The following is a 24489-nucleotide window of genomic DNA, read 5'->3' as shown; positions in this document are numbered from 1 at the left end:
GGGCACATAGCGGCAGTCAAAAGACCTAAGCTACCCCTAGATACATCTAAAACTAGTTTCAATTATCAGTACTTGGACGACCTGCCTTTTTGATTGTCCAAGTGCCGATTTAGGCGGGTTTTCAGACTTATTTTCTTTTTGATTGTGAGCCCCTTAACATACAAACTATTACCGCACAGTGCTTTAATATGTTTAATGTGTTTTGTTAGGGCTGAGCATCCTTTGGTAAAAGAACCCCATTGTGTGCTGGTTGGATCACCCTAACTCTGATAATCCCCTTCCACATCTTTCTGATAATAGTATTAAGGTTTTTGTGTTTATTATATCATACTGCCATCTTGTGGACTATCAAAATCAATGACTTGGGCCTCCTTTTACTAAAATGTGATAGCAGTTTCTAGCACAGGGAGCCGTGCTGAATGGCCCTTGCAGCTCCTGACGCTCATTGAGTTCCTATGAGCGTCGGGAGCAGCGCAGGCCATTCAGCATGGCTCCCCACACTAGAAACTGCTATTGCAGTTTCGTAAAAGAGGGGGTTAATCTCCATTCAGGTCAAGGATGCTGTTTTATTTTTTTAATGAACATTACACACAGTACAGAATTACCTGTAATGTTCTCCCTAAAATGTATATAATAAAATCAATAAAGATTTTTTTTGTTTAATGTGAATATTTTTATGCATTATTTTTAAATTGTATGTTTCTCTGAAATCAATTATAGTATTTTTCAGCTTTTGGGTTAATCTTTTCAGTGGAGAACTGTGAATTGTGGAACGCCCTTGGGATCTATACTGGGACCTAGAAGTAGAAACAGCAAATGAAGTGATCAAATTTGCAGTGAGAAAAATACTCAAAGTTATTAAATCATAAAAGGTTTGTGAGAAAGTGGAAGATGATCTTGTGAGACTAGGAGACTGAGCATCAGCGCAGTGGTTAAAGCTACATCTTCAACACCCTGGGTTTATGAGTTCAAACCCACACGGTTCCCTGTAACCCTGAACAAGCCACCCAATCCCCCCATTGCTCCAGGTACATCAGATAGACTGTGAGCCCACTGGGACAGAAAGGGAAACATGCTTGAGTACCTTAATAAATTCATGTAAACTATTCTGAGCTCCATTGGGAGAACAGAATAGGAAATTGAATGAATAAACAAATAGATGAAATTTAACAGCATAAGTTTAACCACCTTAAATGTTGGGTAATTGACATTGTCAATAAGTCAGTGAGAGGGGGAGACCGTGATAAACTGCTCCTACAACGCAAACAATGGATTTCAAGTTTCAAGTTTAATAGATTCTTTGATTTGTTTGCATAATCCAATTTCAATGCAATTTACATCAGTTAAAAATTGAATAAAATAATAAAATCCACATACATGACACACTACTAATTGACAACAGAACATTAGGAAGGGAGGTTGCATAATTACAATAATAAAAAAATAAAACCAGAAATAAAATCGGGTATAGGTTTAGGACACATGGGTTAGGAAACAAATACCCACATATTTCTAAGACCTCCTCATCCTGACCTAAAGTATAATAAGATTGGTCTATAAAAAAAGCGTCTTTAAATAGCCAACTCTTTAGGAGACTTTTAAATTTGTTCAATAGTTTTTCTTCTCTTAGATTAAGTGGGAGTAAGTTCCAGATTGGGGAGCTGAAACAGAAAAATTCATTTCTCTCCTAGAATATATAACTTTTAAAGAGGGGATTGAACTCACTTGAACTGCATGGATTGAACAATTAAATTGAATGGCACACATTCTTTTGAAGTTTGGTGCCACTCTCATGTTTTTCATTTCTTTCTGTGGTATTTTTTCATTTTTCGCAAATATACAGAATAGGTTTTTATTTTCATATTTATCTCAAATTCTAATGCCAGAGATGTCATCAGCTGTTTAAATATTGACAGGCTATTTAGATCACCAGCGTCCTGTTTAAATGTGGTCGGTATTTGGTAAACCTCTTGAGAGCTTGTTAGCAGTGATAAAAAATTATGCAAGCTATATATATTTTTGGATTTTGTTCCAATAGAACAGTGGTTCCCAAACCTGTCCTGGGGGATCCCCAGCCAGTCAGGTTTTCAAGAGAGAGATTTGCATACCTGTCACTTCCATTATATGCAAATCTCTCTCATGCATATTCATTAGAGATATCTTGAAAACCTGACTGGCTGGGGGTCCCCCAGGACAGGTTTGGGAACCACTGCAATAGAACATACAAGAGGTTTTTACTATATATATATCTATGATTACTATAAATTTCAAAGCTGGTGATTTCATCAGCTATTCGAACGCTGATAGGTCATTGGATCTGTCACCGTTCTGTTTAAATACGGTCGCCATTTTGTTAACATTTTAAGAGCTTGGCAGTGGCGATCTAAAATCATGTAAGTTGTACTTTTTGACTCTTTTCAAGAGAAATAAGTTTCAATACTTAAATTTGAGTCTTGATTTGAATAAGAATTAAGTGTAATGCAGTTTTCTTCTCTTTTTTGATTTTGAAGATAATCGGACAACTGTAAATTTATTGAAACTGGCATCAACAAGCTTCAGTGTTTCCCCTGAAGAAGCCCATTGGTGTGAAATGGATTTGGCCTCCGTCGGGTCTAAATGTTAAGATAAGTGCTTGTTGTTGTTTAATTTCAGCATGCCAGATTTCTAGTCTTGGGTTATTTTTGACAGTTGCCAGTGATATTGCCAGCTCTTTCATTTTCATTAATGTTGGAGAAATGAAAATAGAAATTGAAATATTTATTCACTAAAAAACATATACCGTATTTGCCGGCATATAAGACGACCCCCCAACTTTTACAGTTAAAATATAGAGTTTGTTATATACTCGCCATATAAGACTACCCCTTCTTCCGCACACCTTCTGCACAACAAATAAAACTTAAAAGAACATCAGAATTTATTTCAACAATTTTAATTAATTCACTAAAGCTGAATAGAACAATAAACCCATGGGAGCTGCCATGCTATTTCTTTTCTAAACTGTTAACCAAACTGAAACTGTCAATGATAGAAGGAAGATAACACATAGAGGGAGAGAGCAAGTGCCGGGCAAGTCCCTAGCAAGTTTGCTGGCATGACAGTTTCCCTTTAAAAGCCTTCAAAAGCCTCCTGCTCGCCCCCGCAACTTCCTTAAGGGCTAGACTCCACACACGGCCGCATGTGCGAGAGACGTAGTAAAGAGAAAAGGGGTGGGGCCAGAGCGCCGCTGCTTACCGCTGCGCAGGATGAAGGAGCTGGCACCCTTGTCACACTGATGTCCCGCCATGGCCCCGCTGATGTCCCGGCAGGTTTACTAGTACCATAAGCACCGTAAGGAGGTAAGGAAGGAGATGTTAGGGCATGTAAAGTAAGGGCATGTAAACAGTACCTGGCGTATAAGACGACCCCCGACTTTGGGGAGGATTTTAAGGTACTGAAAAGTCGTTTTATACGCCGGCAAATACGGTATTTAAAATTTATAAAAATATTATTTAGTAAATTATTTTACAGAGGTTTTGATCGATGATAAGACCCTAACCCCAAAATGAATCCTTCTATTGACTGGATCCTAGGGGTGTTTTGAGATCTTTTTCCTCTGTTTAAACAAATTTTGTGCATTTTACATATGTGAAGTGTTCTACAGTGTTGATGTCAATCTATATTAGGAGTCACCACTAGGATTATTTTCCTAAGTATCATTGTGGATAATACATTTTAATCCTCTATTAGTGACAGCAGCAGCAGCAGCCCAAAAAAAAGAGTAAACAGAATGCTAGGAATTATTAGGAAAGGAATAAATAATAAAACAAAATTTAATACTTATAATCTGGTATGATCTGGTCTCTGCATCTCAGAAAAGATATATAGGCTCATTTTCAAAACACCTATGGTAATTTATGTGTTTAAGTGCTTTGAAAATGAGGGGCATAGAGAGGGTGGATAGGGACAGATTCTTCAGGCTGAAGGGGACAACAGGTACGAGGGGGCATTCGGAGAAACTGAAGGGAGATAGGTTCAAAACGAATGCAAGGAAGTTTTTTTTCACCCAGAGGGTCGTGGACACTTGGAATGCGCTACCGGAGGAGGTGATCAGGCAGAGTACGGTACAGGGATTCAAACAGAGACTGGATGGATTCCTGAGGGATAAAGGGATCGTGGGATACTGAGAAAGCTAACCAGAAAATAAATGTAGAAACCCAACCAGGTCGTGCAGGTGTAAGACCGGAGGGCTAGGACTTTGATAGGAAGATAGGACTCAATTAGGAAACCAAGGAGGCATGGGGGCACCTTCTGGTGATTTAGACAGGTCGTGACCTGTTTGGGCCGCCGCGGGAGCGGACTGCTGGGCAGGATGGACCTATGGTCTGACCCAGCGGAGGCACTGCTTATGTTCTTATGTTCTTATGAAAATGGGCTTCATATCTGAATAAGATAAGGTTCAGAGAAAAGCAACCAAAATGGTAAAGGAGATGGAATGCTTCCACTATGAAGAAAGGCTAAAGAGGTTAGGGCCGCTCATCTTAGAGATGACAGAGAGGGAGATATGCTAGAGGTCTATATTAGAGAATGACACGGGGACCGTTTACCACAGTAAACCGTGATCACCACAGTAAATCTGAAGTAATGGGGACATTTGCAACTGGTTTACCGCAGGAATGGGGACAAGACCTTTCACCGCCCCGCAGGAATGGGGACAAGGCTTTTCAGCGCCCCATGGAATCGGTGAAAAGTTTTGCAACTGTGGTAAAAAAAAAACTGAAAAAACTGTGCCCGTGTCAGACTCAGCATCTCCTCCCCAGCTCATCTTGGGCCTATTTTACCTTCAGTAGCCAGCCATGCCACAATGAAGACAGAAGGAACCCAAAACCAAAGCCTGAGACCAATGTGATTTGAAGAATAAAATTTCCAGACAACAAAAGGTAGAAAAAATTAATTTATTTTATATTTTGTGATTAGAATATTTCAAATTTGAAATATGTATCCTGCTAGAGCTGGTATTAGACATAACTGGGAACCGCAAAGCCCAGGCTGTGATTCTTTAGCTTTCAGCTGGCTTAGGGATCTCTCTCTGACCAGTGGGCAGTAGCCCTAGTTGCCCTCCCCTAACACTATTCCTGCCATGTGTGACTGAAGTATTCTGTTAGCTTGATTTTTCTATGTAGCATTCTGTAGTAATTTGGTTTGTTCAGTTTTCACAATAGGGGAGAGGATATTTGTGAAAGGGAGGGGAGACAGGGGTTTTATTGATTCTTGCTGTATATTATTTGTGTTTATAAAATGACAATTGTACAGAATAGTCTCTTTTTATACTTTAATAAAATAAGTTCAGTATAAAATCATAACTATTCGAGGCTTGTGTGGGTAGGATCTGACCATTTGCAGTGCGGGGACGGGGACTGAGCTCACAGGACGGGGCAAAGACGGGACTGAGCTCATAGGGACGGGGACGAGCTCAAAGGGATGGGGCAGGAACGGTGATAAATTTTTTTTCCGTGTTATTCTCTAGTCCAGGGCTGCCCAAGTCCAGTCCTCGAGATCTATTGGCAGGCCAGGTTTTCAGGATATCCACAGTGAATACGCACTGCCTTCTTGTAGGCAAATCTCTCTCTCATGCTTATTCATTGTGGATATCCTGAAAACCTGGCCTGCCAGTAGATCTCGAGGACCGGACTTGGGCAGCCCTGCTCTAGTCTATATAGTAAATAGTGGTTAATCTCAACCAGGTTGTTTATTCTTTCAAAAAGTACAAAACCTAGAGGGCATGGCGTTACTTAGTACATTTAAAACAAATTGGAGAAAATATTTTTTCATGTAATACATAATTAAGCTCTGGAATTACTTGATGGAGGATGTGGTAAAAGCTATTAGCATAACTAGTTTTGAACATGTTTCTGGAAGACAAGACCATAAACTGTTAAGACAGACTTAGGACAAGGGTGGGCAGCCTCCTGGGATGAATGCAGCCCACCATTGAATTTTATGCAGTCCATGAGTATACACAAAAAATGACATTAACAAGAGTTTGGGCAATTCTAAACATTTTATTTTGCAAATATTTTCAGAATAGCAACTTTAGCAGCTTGTTTCTATCATCTTTAATTAAAGTTCTACTTATTTATTTATTTCAAAAGGTCAATGAGCTATGTGTATTTCTGGTTCAACATTTTCTAATGTTGTGGCCTGTCAGAGATAGTACAGACATTTATATAGCCCTCTCTGCATATAAAAAGGTCGCCCATCCCTGACCTAGGGAAAGACACTGCATATCCTTGAAAGTAAGTAGAGTTTTGCTAAGTTTTGGGACCCCACCATGGACTTGTGACCTAGATTAGTTACTGTTGTTGACAGAATACTAGATTTCATAGACCTTTGGTCTGACCCTATATGGCAATTCTTATGGTACACAGCAGAAATCAGCCATGAAGCCCCATTTACATAGAACATAAGAGGTCAGGATATACCCATATACCCTGTATATTTGAAAATAAACCCATCCAAATATAAACCAATATACCATTTTTGCCCCCATTTTTGTGGGAAAAAGGTAACTCGATATAAACCAAGGGTTTATATTCCTCCCCTCACCTTCCCTGTGGTCTCCTACCACCCTCTCTCCCTCCCGGTATTGTCCCTCCTCCACCGCCACCCCCGTCAGCACCAACCCCCGAACCAGCAGACTTCTGGTCTTCCCTCTCTGCCGCAGGCCCCCCCCCCCAAACCAGCAGTAGCACTCCCTCCCTTTCTAGCCATTTTCACCATGGAGAGAACATGGGCAGGAGCAAGTGTGAATCGTTCCTGCCCCAACATGCCACTCGACCACCAGGAAACCAAGGTAGGCCTGAGGGGGTTACTCTTACCTGTTTGGGAGGGAATGCTATGCTGCCGGTCCGGTGGAGGTTGGGGACATGCGCTGACTACGCAGCAGAAGTCTGTCAGTTCGGGGGGACTGGCAGAAGAGGAGGAAGACTCAAATATAAACCAAGACCCCCATTTTTGGGCCCAAAAATCTGTTTATATTCAAGTGTATACAATACTTTAGAAAAAAACTCTTCTGAAGCAAAGCCTTTCTAAAATACTTACAGAACTGCATGTATATTTGCCATACACAAAATCATGAGTTGCCAGGACCAGACCAAAGGTATCAAATGCACTAGGTGAACTTTCAGCCATTTGCTTCTTTCACTACCCCAGGGGCAGCTCAAGGCCCTATATCATCCCCTCCCCCAACCCACCCCCAATCCAGCACCTCCCATCTCCTCCCAAACAGTCCAGCATCTCCCTTTTCTCTTCCTATCCACTCAGCAATCTAGTATTTCTTGTTTCTCTTCCTAACTCTCCCAATAGATCAGCATCTTCTCTCTTCATTTTCCTATATCCAGCATATCCCCTTTTACCTTCCTCCTACTGAGCTTGCTGCTGTTGCCTTCCTCCTTTTGCCAGGGCAGAGGAGAGAGAGATTTCAGCACTAGCACAGGCTTTGAAACGTAGGCCCACACTCGAGTGCCCTCTCATCCCTCCTCCTCCAACATTTGGCTTCCTCTCTGGGGGTGGGGGGGATGAAACAGTAGATAAGCCACCCTAAGTACAGAAGATGCTCAGAAGGTTATTTTCCTCTTGGCCTCAGGTCAGTAATAATCCCAGCCCACTGGTAATACATCTAGGTTCATTCTTCTTTTTAGGCCCAAGAACTAAGCCAGCATTTCAATTGTAGCCTCCCTTTCCCCCAACCCCCCCCCTCAAAAAAAACCAAAACACTGTGGTTTTCTAACTCTGCCTCCCCTAAGCTCTTCTGGGATTTTCTTTCTTCACCAACAGACTGCTAATTGGACCCAAGTGCTTAATTGCCTTCACCTGTATTCAGAGCCTTAGCTGCTTTCTTATTACATCTCACAAAGTGCTTGTCTCCAATATGAACTAATTTTCTATAAGGTTCAAGACTTCCAGGGACTACAACTCCCAGCATTCCTGTGAGTTCACTTTCTTTCACAGATCTCCTATATCTTCTGGTGCTCCCTTATGAGTTTTATCCTAAGACTGCAATTATTCCAGTGGGCAGCAGGAGGCATCAGATAAATCAGGGAAAACTACCTGTCCCAGAATGCCCTGAGCTTTGCAGCTCAGAGCTGAGATCCATTAGGGAAGGGATACAGCCCTGCTGAGTCAGAGGAGCGGGACTCAGGCAGGAAGGAGTACTTCTACCCCCGACTAGAATCGTTAGATGTCCCGAGATAAAGATTTCCACTAGAGAACCCTCTGCTAGCTGTGGGTTGAGGAGAACCCTAGGAAGCAGAGGGATTAATCTTATGAGATTGAGCAAGAGAGAGAGAACCCTTCCCAAGCCATGTGCTAAGGAAAAGCCCTGGAAAGACAAAAAACCTAGCAAGGACTGTTAGAAGAGCTGACAGTGTGAGACCTTTGGTACATGGATGGCCAAGATAAGCCAACCTTCTTATACTGAGGATTGTGTATTATGTGTGGGTCTGACTGGGACCAGCCCTTGAACCTTGCTTAAGAAAAACTGTTTATCCTTGAGCTGAGAAAGAGTTTTGCCTTACCAGAGCCAGTGAGGTAACAGGCTCAGATTTGTACTTAATAAAAAAAACAAACTAATATACCTGAAAGAGTTTCCAGGAAAACCCAGATTGGACTCTTCCATATCCTTCTAGTGCCAAACTGGTATGTAATGAAAAGCTACCTAGCATAAATGCAAATGACCATGTCTGACAAAATATCTCTACATGAGCAATTATCTGGTTGCCAATGGAGGCACGAATATTATTCAAATTTTCTTGCTTTTGCTATAAACTGATGTGGGGAATGGCCCCCACCTATCTCCTACCACACTTTGAACTATACATCCCCATGAGGACAACCAGAAATCGCAATCTCTTTGCCTATCCAAAGATCACTGATTGTAAATACAGATCCTTTATGGACAGAACCTTTAAGTTTCAAGCTAGCAAACAGCAAACCTGGCTAGGCAATTTCCTCAACAGAGCCCGGTTGACCTATGGCGCTTTTCGGAAAGAAATTAAGACAGTTCTATTCGATAGATTTATCTCCTAGACAGATACCCCCCTCCTTTTTTAAAAAAAAAACTATTATCCAACATGTTGATATTGCGTATTCTCACAATTTGTATTCTGTTTTTCACTAACTCTTCAGTAAATTTTCGCCATTTGTATTTTGAAATTCGCTGGCTGTCCAGCCCTCTTCATTGTAACATGCAAATATTATGTTTCTCACTAATTGTACTCTGTAATCACTTTAATTCACTGATTGTACAGCTCTCTTCACTGTAAACCGCTTAGAAGTCACAAGATTGTGGCAGTATAGAAAAAATAATTATTGTTTTTGCAATGGAAAAGGAAAGGAGACCACATAAGCATATGTAGAGGACTACATTTTTATGCATACTTTGAAAAAAGCCACTAAGACTAGCTTAGCTTATCTCTCTTAACACGACACTATATGGTCACTCTACATATGTCACAAAAAAACAGAAGATGCTACCTTCTCAAGGTAGAAAGGAAAGAAAGACAGTGAAGGTGACCTTAGGTGCTCAATTTCTTTATTATATCTATTTTGACTTGACACATACATGTTTCGGTCCTATGGCCTGCTGCAGGAGTCTTGAAATTTGTTGTTTAAGAACCAAACAGTTGTGTTTTAAAGGTATGTTTTGAACAAAAAAGTTGCCTCTTTTATAAAGATGTAGACTGGTCCTCAATAAAACAGTGCAATGAAATTCTCTGGCTCACTGTTGTATAGGGTTTTACTGAGTTTGATCCTTGGCAGGAAATGAAAACCAGGCATATGCTCAGATAGGGCTAAAAAGACCAGGTGCTCATTGACTATGCAAAAAGGGATTTAAAATTAGGAGCATACTTAGTCAGGATAAAGATAAAGTGAGGCTGCAAGATGACAACACGGTGGAGGGGGCTTCACAATCAGTCCTACTGTTGGCCGATGTTCATATCACTCAACTTATCAGTGCCGTAGTCCAAGTGTTAGAACCTTGACTGGATAAACTCTCTGGACAGTTGAGTACTTTGGAGTAGAGGTCTGCACGGAACGGGAATCCCTCCTAACCCATAGGACTCCCACGGGGACCCCCCTCTAGCCAACGGGACTCTCACAGGGATGGAAGGCTTTGGAAGCAGGGTTCGTCCATATAATATAATGGACACGTCAGCCTTAGTAAAAGAGGGGGTTTATAAGTTAATTACCTGAACAGAAAACAAAAAAAAGGTTCCACCAAAGAGATTCCACAAGGAAAATAGCAGCGCAAACACAAAAGAAACTGTGGAATTGATGATCCTGTCAGAAGTAATTGCTGCTTTTTATGGGGACAGGTGGGGAAGGAGGTAATTCCTTGCAGGGATGGGTGGGGACGGAGAGGATCCTGACAGGGACGGGTGGGGACGGAGAGGATCCTGGCAGGGACGGGTGGGGACGGAGAGGATCCAAGCAGGGATGGGTGCGATTTCTATCTACTTTGGAGACCTTGATGGTAGAGTTCACTCAGAGGATTACATCATTGGAAGAATGGATGTCTGACCTGGAGGACTCTGCAATTTCAGAGGGTATGGCGCTGACAGATGCCCAGGCCAAGATAATGTCACAGGCTGACAAATTAGACTATTTAGAGAACAGCTCCAGAAGCAATAATTTGCGATTTGTTGGCTTCCCTGAAACTGTGCCTTAAAAGTTGAAAAAAAAAATCCAAGATGGTCACCGTGACAGCATTTTGGCACCAAAAATATAGCTCAAAAATGACTTTACTAAAAATAAACAAAACTCAGAAAACAGGATTTGAGAGGTAGGGGACCCTACAGGATGTGGCAGAAACTCTCAAATATAGGTTTTTCAGACACCCCTCAATTTTGCCCATAGGCTGTAATAGCCTTACTCACTGTGATGTGCTCTGAAGGTACAGTACAGGCAGTCGCTGAGTTACAGACAACCAACTTAAGTACGACTCATGCTTAAGAATGCGGTTGCAGCTTTGTTTGATATCACTGAGCAGTATTTCCAGTGGCATAGACTCCTACACTTCTCCTGTAGCAGATTCTGGAATGATGCATGGCCACATTAAGAACAGTGTGTGGTTGTGCATGCTGTATCTTAGAGGGAACACTGGTAAGGACAGTTGACCCTTTTGTCAACTCAGAGTAGAGGTAAGCAGCAAGAATCTTAAAATCTACAAGTTCTAGGTTACATACAAATCCGACTTAAGAACAGCTTTAAAAATGTAACTCATTCTTAACCAGGGGACTGCCTGGATCCATAGAAATATAGAAACATCAGCCCGTCCTCTAAATGCTTTGTGCTGCCAGTTGGACTGATCCTTAACCCCCGCTAAACCGCATAAGCGAAAGGGAAGCAAAATCACAGCCAGCACCCTGAAAAGTCCTACTGAGCCCTACAACCTAACAACCTGCACTTAAACCCCTGTGATTCAGTAGGTGAGATAAGCTCCATAAAGTTTTCTGCAGGCTGGCCAAACAGGTCACCAAGGGATTAACCTGCTTCCTGCAGACCCAAATCTGCTTCTTCTCCATACAGGCAGAGCTTTCCCCTACACTGGAGAGCTCTGGTGTACCAATAGCTGCAAAAATTGCCAAAAATAATTTAAAAAATACATAGAGCAGAAGAGAAAGACTGAAGGGAAGGAAAAACTGAAGGGGGCAGCAGAGCCCTCTCGAGAAGGAGGAGTTGAAAACCTGGAATGGATTCCTTCTTCATGGCTCAAGAGCGTGGGCAGAATACCCTACTGTCTAGAATGGCACACCTATTGCACTACAATAAATATTAGTGTGTGAGCACTTATGGACTCCTATTTTGTAAGTGGTAAGGGCTGAAGCGCTAATCAGTGTCTGGAAATATAGGTGCATTAACTGATTAGTACAGAAAAGCCTACTCTATTTTCAGAGCATGGTCTGAGTGCAGATTAGAGAATGACACGGTGATTGTTACCTGCAGCTAGCCATGAGTAGCCCAATCACAGATGCAGCAGAAGCCCCCCCCTATCACGGGTGGAACAGTCTCCCATCCTTGCACCTAATGCCGGAGATTTCATTTATAAACCGGCCCCTCTCTGCCGAAGCCGACCTGGAAGGCTTCCCTCCGATGTCAGAGCTGATGTTGGAGGGAGGGGGGCATGCCCAGATGGACAGCCCTGAAGGGAACAAGTAAGGGAGAGAGGGGATAACGTGGGACAAAGGGAGAAAGGAGGGGGAGGGAAGGAGCACATTGGGACATGGGAGGGGCACAAATTTGGGACAAAGACTGGAAGGCAGGGAGAGTGACACAAACTCGGGACACAGAAGGAAGAGAGGGGGCATGAACTTGGGACACAAGGGAGAATTGTTGGACATAAGTGTGTGAGAGGGAAAGAGATGGTGCACATGGGAAAAGGAAGAAAGAGGAAATTTGTTGGGCATAGAGAGATAGGCGTGAAGTAGAAATACATGGATAAGAGAAGGATGAGAGGGAGAAATGTTGGATATAGTGGTGGAGAGGGAACAGAGGGACAGATTAAAGGGGATGCAAGAGGGAGGAATGTTGGACAGAGTGATGGAGGGAGAGGTATGGTATGGTGCTGGGTGATAGGAGAAATGTTGGGCATGGGGCTGGTGGGCAATAGTGCAAAAATGCTGCACATAATACGGGGAATGAGAAAGGGAGAAATGTTGGATGTGGTAGTAGAGATGCACCCTGGATCTCTCTCTTTCCCTACTTCCTGTACACAGGGGGAGGGGATCATAGAATGGTGGGATGATGAAGGCAGGGAGATGGGCACAGGGGACATACTAGAAAGGGACGTATAGGAGACATAGAGAAGGGAGATGCTGAACATGGGGAACAATTCAGAGACAGAAGATGGATGGTGAGCATGGAGAAAGAAGAAATGTTAAATGGTCAGGAGACCCTGGCAAGTGAATTAAGAGAAGACAAAAGAAAACAGAGACCAACATGATTTGAAGAATAAAATGACAAGAAAAAGGTAGAAAACACATTTTTTATTTTCTATTTTGTGATTAGAATGTATCAAATTTGAAATAAGTAGCCTGCTAGAGCTGGTGTTAGACAAAACTGGGGACCGCAAAGCCCAGGCCATGCTTCTTTAGCTTCCAACTGGCATATGGCTCTCTATGACCAGGGGGCAGTTGCCATAATTGTATTCCCCTAACACTAGTCCTGTCATGTGCGACCGTGGTATTCTGTTAGCATATTTCTGTGTAGCATTTTGTAATAATTTGGCTTATTCAATTTTCTTGATAGTGGAGGGGATATAAATGAAGGGGAGACAGAGGTTTTGTTTATCCTTGCTCTGATATTATTTATGTTTATAAAACGACAATTGTACAGAATATTATTTTTTAATATCTATATACAGTGGTGCCTCGCATAACGAACGCCTCGCACAGCGAACGCTGCGCACAACGAACTTCTTGTCTTGATTCGTACAACGGACTTCGTTTCACACAACGAAGTCGCCCGAGCTGCATCCTTCCGCGCAGGCACTGCGCTTAACTGCCCTCTCTCACTTGTTTCCCCCGATTATCCAGCATCTAGCCATCCCCCCCAAACACTTCCTGTTTCCAGCGAGGCGGCCCGCGTCAGAGGGGACGGGGTATCGAAGCGCGAGCGAGCTGCGGAAGTGGTGTTGGTGGTGGACGGCCTGAGGTATGAGTTAGGATGGTGGGGTGGGGAGGGGAGGCCTGAGAGCGAGCATGCGCGCACAGGGAGGAGACGGGGAGAGATGCGCTGGATTGGCAACCGTTGCTCTCTGTCGCCTCCCGGCTCCAGCGGCGTGACAGTTTTCAAACAGGCGCGTGGTTCTTTCTAAGCAGAACCACCAGCTTTAACGGCGCTGACTCCCGACTACAGCCTCCAACAGATGACTGCTTCCCATTGCATCCGGCCGCTGGCAGGTCTCGCGCGCAGCAGCCAATGGGTGCCAGCCACGAGTCGGCCAGCACCAGAGGGGGGAATCAGGAGAGACGAGCATCAGAGGGTGGAGGAGAGGCAAGGTAGAAGAAGAAAATCAGAGAGGAGGAGAGAAGCAGAGAGAGAGAGATTGGACAAAGAGGAGGGGATGGTGAAGGAGGAAGAGAACAGAAAAGGAAAGCATAGGAGGAGCATTAGAGAGGGAGAGGAGAAGACAGTTTGCTAAAAAACAATTATGTTTTTAGATGTATCTAAATAAAAATAATAACAAAAAATTTATCTTTTTTTATGTCATCTTAGCATATTTTATGCTACAGAACGAATTATTTTTTTTTACATGTATTGTTATGGGAAAACGCGTTTCACATAACGAACTTTTCGCATAACAAACTTGCTCCTGGAACCAATTAAGTTCGTTGTGTGAGGCACCACTGTATATAAAATCGGAGGTATGTATGTGTGTGTGTATGTGCTGCGATCACGCAAACACGGCTTGACCGATTTGAACGAAACTTGGTATGCAGATCCCTCACTACCTGGGATGATATGTTCTGGGGGTCTTGCGGCCCACCTGCACACGTGGGCGGAGCTACAAACATAAAATCAGATTTCACCCATTCATGTCAATGGAAAAAATGTAAAAAGCTGCCATTCTCACAGTAATTCAAAAACGGCTTGACCGATTTGAACGAAACATGGTATGCAGATCCCTCACTACCTGGGGTGATATGTTCTGGGGGTCTCGCGGCCCACCTGCACACGTGGGCGGAGCTAAAAACAGAAAATCAGATTTCACCCATTCATGTCAATGGAAAAAATGTAAAAAGCTGCCATTCTCACAGTAATTCAAAAACGGCTTGACCGATTTGAACGAAACTTGGTATGCAGATCCCTCACTACCTGGGGTGATATGTTCTGGGGGTCTCGCGGCCCACCTGCACACATGGGCGGAGCTACAAACAGAAAATCAGATTTCACCCATTCATGTCAATGGAAAAAATGTAAAAAGCTGCCATTCTCACAGTAATTCAAAAACGGCTTGACCGATTTGAACGAAACATGGTATGCAGATCCCTCACTACCTGGGGTGATATGTTCTGGGGGTCTCGCGGCCCACCTGCACACGTGGGCGGAGCTACAAACAGAAAATCAGATTTTACCCATTCATGTCAATGGAAAAAATGTAAAAAGCTGCCATTCTCACAGTAATTCAAAAACGGCTTGACCGATTTGAACGAAACTTGGTATGCAGATCCCTCACTACCTGGGGTGATATGTTGCTTGCTCAAGGGTGGGTTCACCTAAGAATTTATATGTTCTTGCTCCTGGAGGTGAAACTAAAAATGTTGTTTATAATCACGTTTTGCGTTAGTTGTATTGTATTCATTTTGTCAAATATTTCACATTATAATTTGAATATTGTACTTTTTATTAAGCTGTAAAAAATAATTTCATTCACCACTATAAAGTATCTTTATTTGAATCCATTTACAGTGTTATTGCTATAATTAAATACCCGTGCAACGCCGGGGCATCCGCTAGTATTTTAATAAAATAAGTTCAATATAAAATCATAACTATTCGAGACTTGTACGGTTGGGATCAGATGGTTTGTGGGGACGGGGCAAAGACGCGGACCGAGTTCGCAGAGACAGACAAATTTTTTCCCTATGTGATTTTCTAGGGCAGATCCAAAAATTACTTCAGGATGCCTGTACATGGCCCACAATAAGCCATTTTAAGTTTCAGGTGAGCACGAACTGGTGCTTTTTGCAACTTTGCAGCCCCTTAGTGACTCTGCAGTATTCCTCTGCAACAGGATTGCCACTCATACGCACACCTTAAGGCTTAAACAATTTATTCTAATTTTTTCCATCACAAAGCTCTCCAAGGTTCCCCCGACAGTCAGGCCCCAGAACTTCACTTACAGAAATCCAGCTCAGATACAGGTTACAAGCAGAGCCCGCCCACTCTGCAGCACTTCCGAGAGCAAGCAACCCCTGACCCCCACCTCCTACCTCTATCACGTGTCCAGGTCCGGAGCAGGAGGGGCGCGTGGTCCCGCCCCCTAAGGAGATTTCTATGGCGACTCCATGACGAATCGCCTTTGGCTTGCACGCGCTGTCCAGAGGCCGGGGGCCGTCGCGGCCCAGCCCGACAGCGCCGTCTCGCCGACTTCCGAAAGCGCTTTCCGCCGGCTGTGAACATCATGGACTTCAATGTCAAGAAACTGGCGGCCGACGCCGGCACCTTCCTTAGCCGCGCGGTGCAGGTGAGTGGGGAGCGGCCGGCTGGGGAGCGGTGCGGGGACGGCTAGAGCCCCGAGGCCCGCGCCTCTGCTGCTGGCTGGAGGCGGAGAGGAGCTTTGCCAGGCTGGGCGTTGGTTTGGGTCAGAGGCCGCTTTTGCTGCTGTGATGTCGGGCCTCTCTTACTTCTCGGGGCAGAAATGGCAGGGACGTAGGCGGGTTGGAGCAAAGTGCGAGTAGGCTGAAATCTCTGGGGCGGTGGATGACACTCTCCCAGTGCTTTCCAGACCCACCCTCCCGGGTTCAGTGTTGCAAGAAGCGGATATAACTGTAACCTTCAGTTCAGAGAGCCCAGAGCGAAGTAAGAGTTCAACGGACGGGCCGCTGAGGAGGGGAGCCTCCCTCTTTTCTTTTTCCAGTGGTTTCACTGAAGTTTGGCTCGTTTTTCTGTGCCCCTTGCCCAATTTTTTTTTTTAAATCTGAGGAGAATGGTGCTACCGAGGCCACAATACCCAACCAGCTTGCCATACCCATATGATTGGTTGTTCTGTTTTTATAACACACAAAAAAAAACAGTCCAACCTGTAAAGAAGTCAAACGACAAAACAAAAGGAAGATACTGCAGAACTGGTGTACAAGCCTTATCTTTATTAAAGAAGATGCAATGTAGCTTTCCAAACAAATGGTCCTCTTGTGTGAGTACATGGAACCCAATATGGTCCTTGTTTCAGAAAACACTCCTTCGTCAGGGGTCCAAGATGTGGAGGTACATCAACACAGAGAACCTAATTGAAGCAACTGTCCTTAACAGGACAGGTGATGTAAAAATCCTGTATAGGCTGCTGCATGAGAGTGCAGCTTATACAGGATTTTTACATCATCTGGCCTTTTAAGGACATTTGCCTTAATTAGGTTTTCTGCGTTGATGTACCTCCACATCTTGGACCCTGACAAAAATGTTCTGTTTTCATTACAGACTGCTTACTTTAAATTAAAAGAACCACCATAAAATACACAATCTTTCTATTAAGCAGAGCAGTGCTGTGAATAGATTTAAAAGTAAGAAATATAATAGGCTGTGACTGTAGCAGTGATTTGGGGGGAGGGGTAAAATGCAGACCTCACGGACCTTGCTGGTCTAAAACTGCACGTCCTTAAAAATCTGAGGTCCATGCCACTTGTAGTTTCTGGCTCTGAAAGATCTCTATGACATTTTAGCTCTGACGGATCCTAATGCTTTTCCCTCCCTATGCTGAGACTAGCGTCAAAACTTTTGCCCTGAGGTTTATGCCACTTTTAGTCTCAGCATAGGGAGGGAAAAGCATTAGGATCTGTCAGCGACTAAAATGTCATAGTGGTCTGTCAGAGCCAGAGACTAAAAGTGGCGTGGAACTCAGATTTTTAAGGATGTGCTTTGTGCAGTTCAGATCCATGAGGTGAGATGCACTGCAGACCTTTGCACACATCTTTTAACCACCCCCCAACCCAGCTATTTGCCATCCAGTGTCATATTGCGGGGGCTCTCAGAATCAGTGTGGAGGGAGAGATCTGGAGAAAGGGAAAATCGGGCTAATTAGCAAAAACCACAGTACGCCTCCTCCCTCCTTAGCCATTAGGGAAGGCAGAGCCGGGGGGGGGGGGGGGAGTGGAGGAATTAAGGGTCTGCGTAAAACAAGCTAAAAGGCGGGCTTGTCAATACACGGACCTCAGATTTTTAAGGACGTGCAGTTTTAGATCCGTGAGGTCCGCGTTTTACCCCTTCCCGTGATTTGGACACTGAATTTAGCTAATTCCTTTCTTAATAATTCAAAGCTAGATAAATTCAGTTACAAGTACAGTCAAGTGAAAAAATTGGGACACCCCATGAAATACTCAGTTCTTTCTTAAGAAATGTTTACATAATCTATGCCAAATTTTTTATTTATCTCCGGAAAAGAAAGTGATGTAATTGCAGGTAAATAACGAAAACTTTGCCTTGATTTATTCAAGAAACAAAGATATCCACAAAAATGTATATTGTAACTGAGAAATAAATTAGGACACCCCCACATATCCCACTTAGTGGCTCAAATCACACACAGGTGTATCACATCAAGTGCACATGATTAGAACATCATTACTCAGCATTTTGAAGAAGGTTTGCCCTAGTGCTACACGATTTCCAATTCAAATCGATTCACCGATTCAGTTTGGGTGAATCGATTTGAATCGTTTTGCTTTTTAAAAAAAAAATCGATCTGGCCGATTCAGAAGTGCTGCAGTGCTTAAGCACTCTTTTCAGCGTCCTCCGGCTTCCCCCCGGTCTCCCGGTCTTACCTTTACTTAATTACAGCAGCGGAGCAGCCTGCAGTGAGGATCACCGGTGCAGTAGCGGTCCTTGCAGGCTGCTGTCATCCTGAGCACGTTCCCTCTGCCGCAATCCTGCCAGGTCCCTCCTCCCCCCTTACCACCTCTGTGCTTTCAGCATGGCTGTGATGTAATAGCTGTCTTATTAAGAAATTGTAAATTTGAAAAGATGCTGTTGTCAACACTTGAGAATTAAAGAAATTTAGCACATGTTAAGCTTTAGTAAAAAAGCTCCAACAGACATTAGCATGTGCTAAGGACATATAAAATAGGATGCAAAGTGCTAAGTTTTAGTAAAAGGGCCCCTCAATGGGCAAAATGGAAGCTTGAGGTGCACACAACTAGTTGGTGAGTTTAATTTATTTAGCAGCAACTTGTATCTGACAGAGATGCATAGCACTGTGGGGAGTTTCAGCTAAAGATTATCTGCATGGTTTATCGGACTGAGCCAGCATGTAATTGGCCTCTGCTGTACTACCAACAAGAGAAAAGGACAGAATTTTTATAAAGACTATGCTTGCTCACAGTCCCATGATCAGTGTAAATCATATGAATAATTTGAGTGGCTTAATGTCTTATTCATCTCTCTGGGATACCAGTCAATTTAGGTGTTAGTGGGTGCAGCCATAACCACAAAGTGGTGGTTTTATGGGTTGACCTGTAAATTACAATTCATAATTCTATTAGTATGTATTTATTTACAGTGCTTTTTATTCAGATACTAATAACTAGTTTTTCTTATGTTTAAACCGTGCAGTTTACAGAAGAGAAGCTTGGTCAAGCAGAGAAAACAGAGTTGGATGCTCACCTGGAGAACCTACTCAGTAAAGCAGAGTGCACTAAGCAATGGACTGAAAAAATTATGAAGCAGACAGAAGTCTTATTACAGCCAAATCCAAGTAAGAAAAATGCTTTTCTTAAACCAAAATTTTAAATTTAGCAAGTATTGGGCAGAGCTTTGGATTCTTGCCCAGAAATAGCTAAGAAGAAGAAGAAAAAATTTAAATTGAATCAGGTTGAGCAGACTGGATGGACCATTCGGGACTTTATCTGCTGTCATCTACTATGTTACTATGTAAGACAAGTGCTGTATTGCTGTATAGCATACTTTTTTCCATGGAGTTTTTATAACCAAAAAAGAATTTGGAATACCTATCTTTAGTATAACTTTAAAAAAGGGCAGTTGGTATTATAAGATCAGAATCTGTCTCTCTCTTTACTCCCCACAACCCATTCATCCAATTTAATTTGAATGTTTGCCATACATTATAGTATACCTATTCATCTTTGGCTCTTAATTCCCTTTTAGGAAGCTAATATAAAATAAGGAGTGATTGTCTGGGCAAATAAGGTTGTTTATTTGAAAACTCAGGAAGTTCAGATCATATGTCAACCATTTTGAAAGCTGTAATGCTGTTCTAGTGCAATGTGTCTAGTGGTCCTGAAACGATAAGGTTCTGTATCTCAACTTGCAAGTTGCTCGCAGAAAACTGTCAATTATGTTTTCAACTCCACTTCCTACCCAAGGAGCTGTTCTGCTCCCCTCAATTTGTTTTCTGTAAGTTGCTTAGAAATGTTTTTGTTCTGGCCACAGAATGAGCTTTTGTACTTGTTTCCGCCATGGCCCATGATAGGGAGGATCCTCCACAGGATTGCAAGCCATCAGGGAGAGGTTATTCTCGTGGCTCCAGATTGGCCATGCAGACCATGGTATGCAGATCTGGTATGTCTTCAGACGGGTCTCGGTCTCAGATTGCAAGTGCTGCTGGACCTCCTTTCTCAGGGACCAGTAGTCATAGAAGATCCAGATCACTTTGCTCCTATGGCATAGCTCTTGAATGCGAGGCATTAGTGTGCAAGGAATACTCAGAGGTAGTCATTTTTGCTCTGCTCAGGTCCAAAAAGATGGTCTCTGCCTATGCTAAGGCATGGAAAACTTCCAGAAGTGGTGCGTCAAAAAGGAGGACCCTTTCTCTGCTCCGATCTCTATGGTGTTGGCTTTCCTCCAGGCTGGCCTTGACAAAGGACTTACAGTGGCCCTTAAAGTCCAAGTAGTGGGACTTTCTTGTTTTAGAGCTCGTGACGTAGGGCTGCAATAGCTTCTCATCCAGACATAACCAGATTCCTAAAGGGAGCACTGCATCTAAGGCCTCCAGTAAAACCTCCATTCCTTCATGGGACCTTAACATAGTTTTGCAGAGTCTGACCAAGCTCCATACAAGCCGTTTAAGGAAGCGTACTTGGACCTGATGCACAAGACATTTCTTGTGGCCATTTTCTCAGTGAGAAGGGTCTTGGAGCTATAGGCCATTATCTTGGCGAGAAGGGTCTCGGAGTTCTTTTGCATACCTTACCATCTTTTTTGCTGAAGGTTGTTTCGGTGTTCCATGTCAATCAGGAAGTCAGGTTGCTGGGGTTCCAAGAAGGAACGGATTCTGAAAAATCTGGACATTAGAGTACTTCTCTGATATGTTGAGGTCACCCAACGAGTTCAGGCCTTGTATATCTGGATTTTCAGAAGGCGTTCAACAAGGTTCCACATGAACGACTACTTTGAAAAATTGCAAGCCATGGAATCGAGGGTGAAATACTCACGTGGATTAAAAACTGGCTGGTGGATAGGAAACAGAGAGTGGGTGGGGGTAAATGGACAATACTCGGACTGGAAAAGCGTCACGAGTGGAGTGCCGCAGGGTTCGGTGCTTGGACCTGTGCTCTTCAACATATTTATAAATGACCTGGAAATTGGTACGATGAGTGAGGTGATTAAATTTGCAGATGATGCAAAGTTATTCAGAGTAGTGAAGACACAGGAGGATTGTGAAGACCTGCAATGTGACATATAAACACACTCAAGAAATGGGTCGCGACATGGCAAATGAGGTTTACCGTGGATAAGTGTAAGGTTATGCATGTCGGTAACAAAAATCTTATACACGAATACAGGATGTCCGGTGCAGTACTTGGAGAGACCCCCCAGGAAAGAGACTTGGGAGTACTGGTCGACAAGTCAATGAAGCCGTCCACGCAATGTGTGGCGGCAGCGAAAAGGGCGAACAGAATGCTAGGAATGATTAAGAAGGGGATCGCTAACAGATCGGAGAAGGTTATCATGCCGCTGTACCGGGCCCTCACCTGGAATATTGGTTCCAGTACTGGTCGCCATACATGAAGAAGGACACAGTACTACTCGAAAGGGTCCAGAGAAGAGCAACTGAAATGGTTAAGGGGCTGGCGGAGTTGCCCATACAGTGAGATATTGGAGAAACTGGGCCTCTTCTCCTTTGAAAAAAGGAGACTGAGAGGGGACATGATCGAAACATTCAAGATAATGAAGGGAATAGACTTAGTAGATAAGGACAGGTTGTTCACCCTCTCCAAGGTAGAGAGAACGAGAGGGCACTCTCTAAAGTTAAAAAGGGATAGATTCCATACAAACATAAGGAAATTCTTCACTCAAACAGTAGTAGAAAATTGGAATGCTCTTCCGGAGGCTGTTATAGGGGAAAACACCCTCCAGGGATTCAAGACAAAGTTGCAGGTAAGGCTAGTCTCAGGGCACTGGTCTTTGGCCTAAGGGCCGCCACATGAGTGGACTGCTGGGCACGATGGACCATTGGTCTGACCCAGCAGCGGAAATTCTTATGTTCTTTAAAAATCCATCTAGGCATGGTGCACCAGATTCTAAGGCCACAATTTCTAGATGGGTCTGTAGGGCCATTTCATCAGCATATATTACTTGAAGGAAGCAGTCACCAGTGTCCACAAAGGTACATTCAACTAGAATCATGGCTTCGTCGTGGGCAGAAGTTTGGGCAGATTCCGCCAAGGAGATTAAAGTGTCAGAATGCTCTGGATCAGGCAGTGGGTAGGAAATTTGGCATCTAATGCTACCTCAAGCAAGTTTCCTTTTAAGGGGCAGATGCTTGATAAGTGGTATATAAAACACCTAATAAACTTGACAACTTGATGACCAGCATGATAAGTTTGTCATCCCAAGTCCTTGCTGGACAGTAAGCCCGAGGTACCAGGAATTCCAGTTGTGGTTCCTTTCACTGCATTATTGGTCTGTGGGCTCCTCAACCCAAAGGCCCTTCCAAGGCTCTAGACCAGATGTCGGCAATCTTTTTAAAGCAAAGACTCTTTTTGATCCAAAATTTACAAAGAGCAACAATGGATAGAGAGGGGTTTGAAATATTCCAGGTCTCTCACTATCTCTTCCCTTCCCAATATCTAGCTTCTCTCCCCTCTTTCTCCTTTCTAACACCTCGCAAGTCGTACCAATGACACCAGATCATCCTCTGAGATTCCCCGCATAGGGGGGAGACATGGGCATCTAATACAGGCATATTGGAGCCAAGATGGATTTCGCCATATTTTGTGCTATGAGCTGTATAAGTATTAGTGCCGGTTGCATACAGGTAGGTAATTTTTCTCCACTATTATTTGTTACCCTGTTGGGTGGTTGTTTATTAATTTTTGTTTACTATTGCAGATCAGATCAAAGTTAACTGGATCAGGGGAGCCTCCTCTTGTTTTCATTTCCTCTCCTAGGGGTTATCTCTTGCTTTGGTATGGACTGGAGAGAGGGTGGAGAGAAGAAAAATTATGTTTTCTGCAAGCAACTCACAAGTTGAAGTGCTTAACCCATCCTTAAGGAATCCTATGCTGTTCTACAGGAAAGAGGATTATCGAAGTAAGAACCTAATTCATTCTTTCAGGTTCAGTTTAGAAAGATGCTAAAACATACCCTTTAATTGTATATTTTTGCATCCCAATGTATATGGTTTTAAAGGACAAAATCAAGAGGCATTACATTAGGAAGCTAATTTGTGCATATGAGTGATCCAAGTTTGCAGTTATTCAAGATAATCTGTGTACAGACCAAGCAGAATGTTTTCTAAAAATCAGATGTCTTCTTAATTGTAAATATTCTTATTCTTCAGAGAATAAGAACACAGCATTTAGTAGGACTTTTTAAGAAATATTTTCAGAAATGAAAATTTGAAAAGAAGCAAAATGCAGCTGTTGTGCAGAATACACTATCCTGGAGGACTTACTGAAGTAATAGAAAATGTATTTTCTAGAAGTCTACAGTAAAAGGCTGCCTAATGTAAACCTGCTAGCTACTGCAAACATATGGTCTTGTATTTGGGCATTTAGGATATTAGATGTGTTGTCATAAATTTCATTTTATAGTAAACCTTCGTGGATACTGTTCATTGTATAGGCCTCTAGGCAATAAAAGGAGAATGTAGTTGAAACATTAAGCCTCAGTATTGTTAACAAGCATGTAGTCTTCTGTCTCTGTTTAAATGTAAAGGAACAAATTCCAGTTTAAGTATTCAGCCAGAAATTAGCTTTTGGGAGATATATTGAGCCCTGTCTTTTTGTTTAGGCAATGAGCTCATAAGTAATGGAAAGTTCTTTGCTGTGTCAGTAGATTAAAAAAACACATTTTCCATTCTAGCAAAACAGTTGAATATGTTTGGAGTCTTTCTCTTTGTGCCACTTTCTTAGGAGGAGGATCAAAACTTCCAAGAATGTATTAAATTAGTTCAACTAAAAAGGCATCATTTTTGTGTGTGTTTCTTCAGTGCACTGGAAGCTATAAGAAGATAAATTTAATCTCATAAATCTTTATTTGAAAATGTTCACACTTCTCAACTTAGCAGTTAGCTTTGTATCTGGTAATAGTTTTAAATTGTGATTTTGATACAGAAGACATGAAATTCATCTGCTGGCATTTCTCAATTTGTAAGTCTTTTAATCTAATATAATAAAATGGTAAGCCGCGCATGCGCACTTCCTAAGCGTGCATCTGTTTTCTGTGAGCTGTAGCTAGGAAGTGCGCATGCGCGGCTCACCCCCTGCCCTCTCCGTCGCCTCCCGGCTCCAGCGGCGTGACAGTTTTCAAAGAGGCGCGGGAATGTTTCAATGT

At 42.9% G+C, this 24489-nt stretch overlaps 1 protein-coding gene across 1 annotated transcript in view; it reads left to right on the top strand.

Moving 5' to 3' along the window:
- The first annotated feature begins 10510 nt into the window (after window positions 1-10510).
- SH3GLB1 (SH3 domain containing GRB2 like, endophilin B1) overlaps window positions 10511-24489 on the top strand; it is a 63139-nt gene continuing 49160 nt past the window's right edge. The window contains exons 1-3 of the mRNA XM_033916844.1: window positions 10511-10586; window positions 15840-16228; window positions 19306-19447. Coding sequence (XP_033772735.1) covers window positions 10511-10586; window positions 15840-16228; window positions 19306-19447 — 607 coding nt within the window. The remainder of the gene's footprint in view (window positions 10587-15839; window positions 16229-19305; window positions 19448-24489) is intronic.

Source organism: Geotrypetes seraphini, chromosome 12 (assembly GCF_902459505.1).
Source record: "Geotrypetes seraphini chromosome 12, aGeoSer1.1, whole genome shotgun sequence".
NCBI lineage: Eukaryota > Metazoa > Chordata > Amphibia > Gymnophiona > Dermophiidae > Geotrypetes > Geotrypetes seraphini.
The sequence above is the reverse complement of the archived record's forward strand: the minus strand, read 5'-3'. Positions and strand labels throughout refer to the sequence as shown.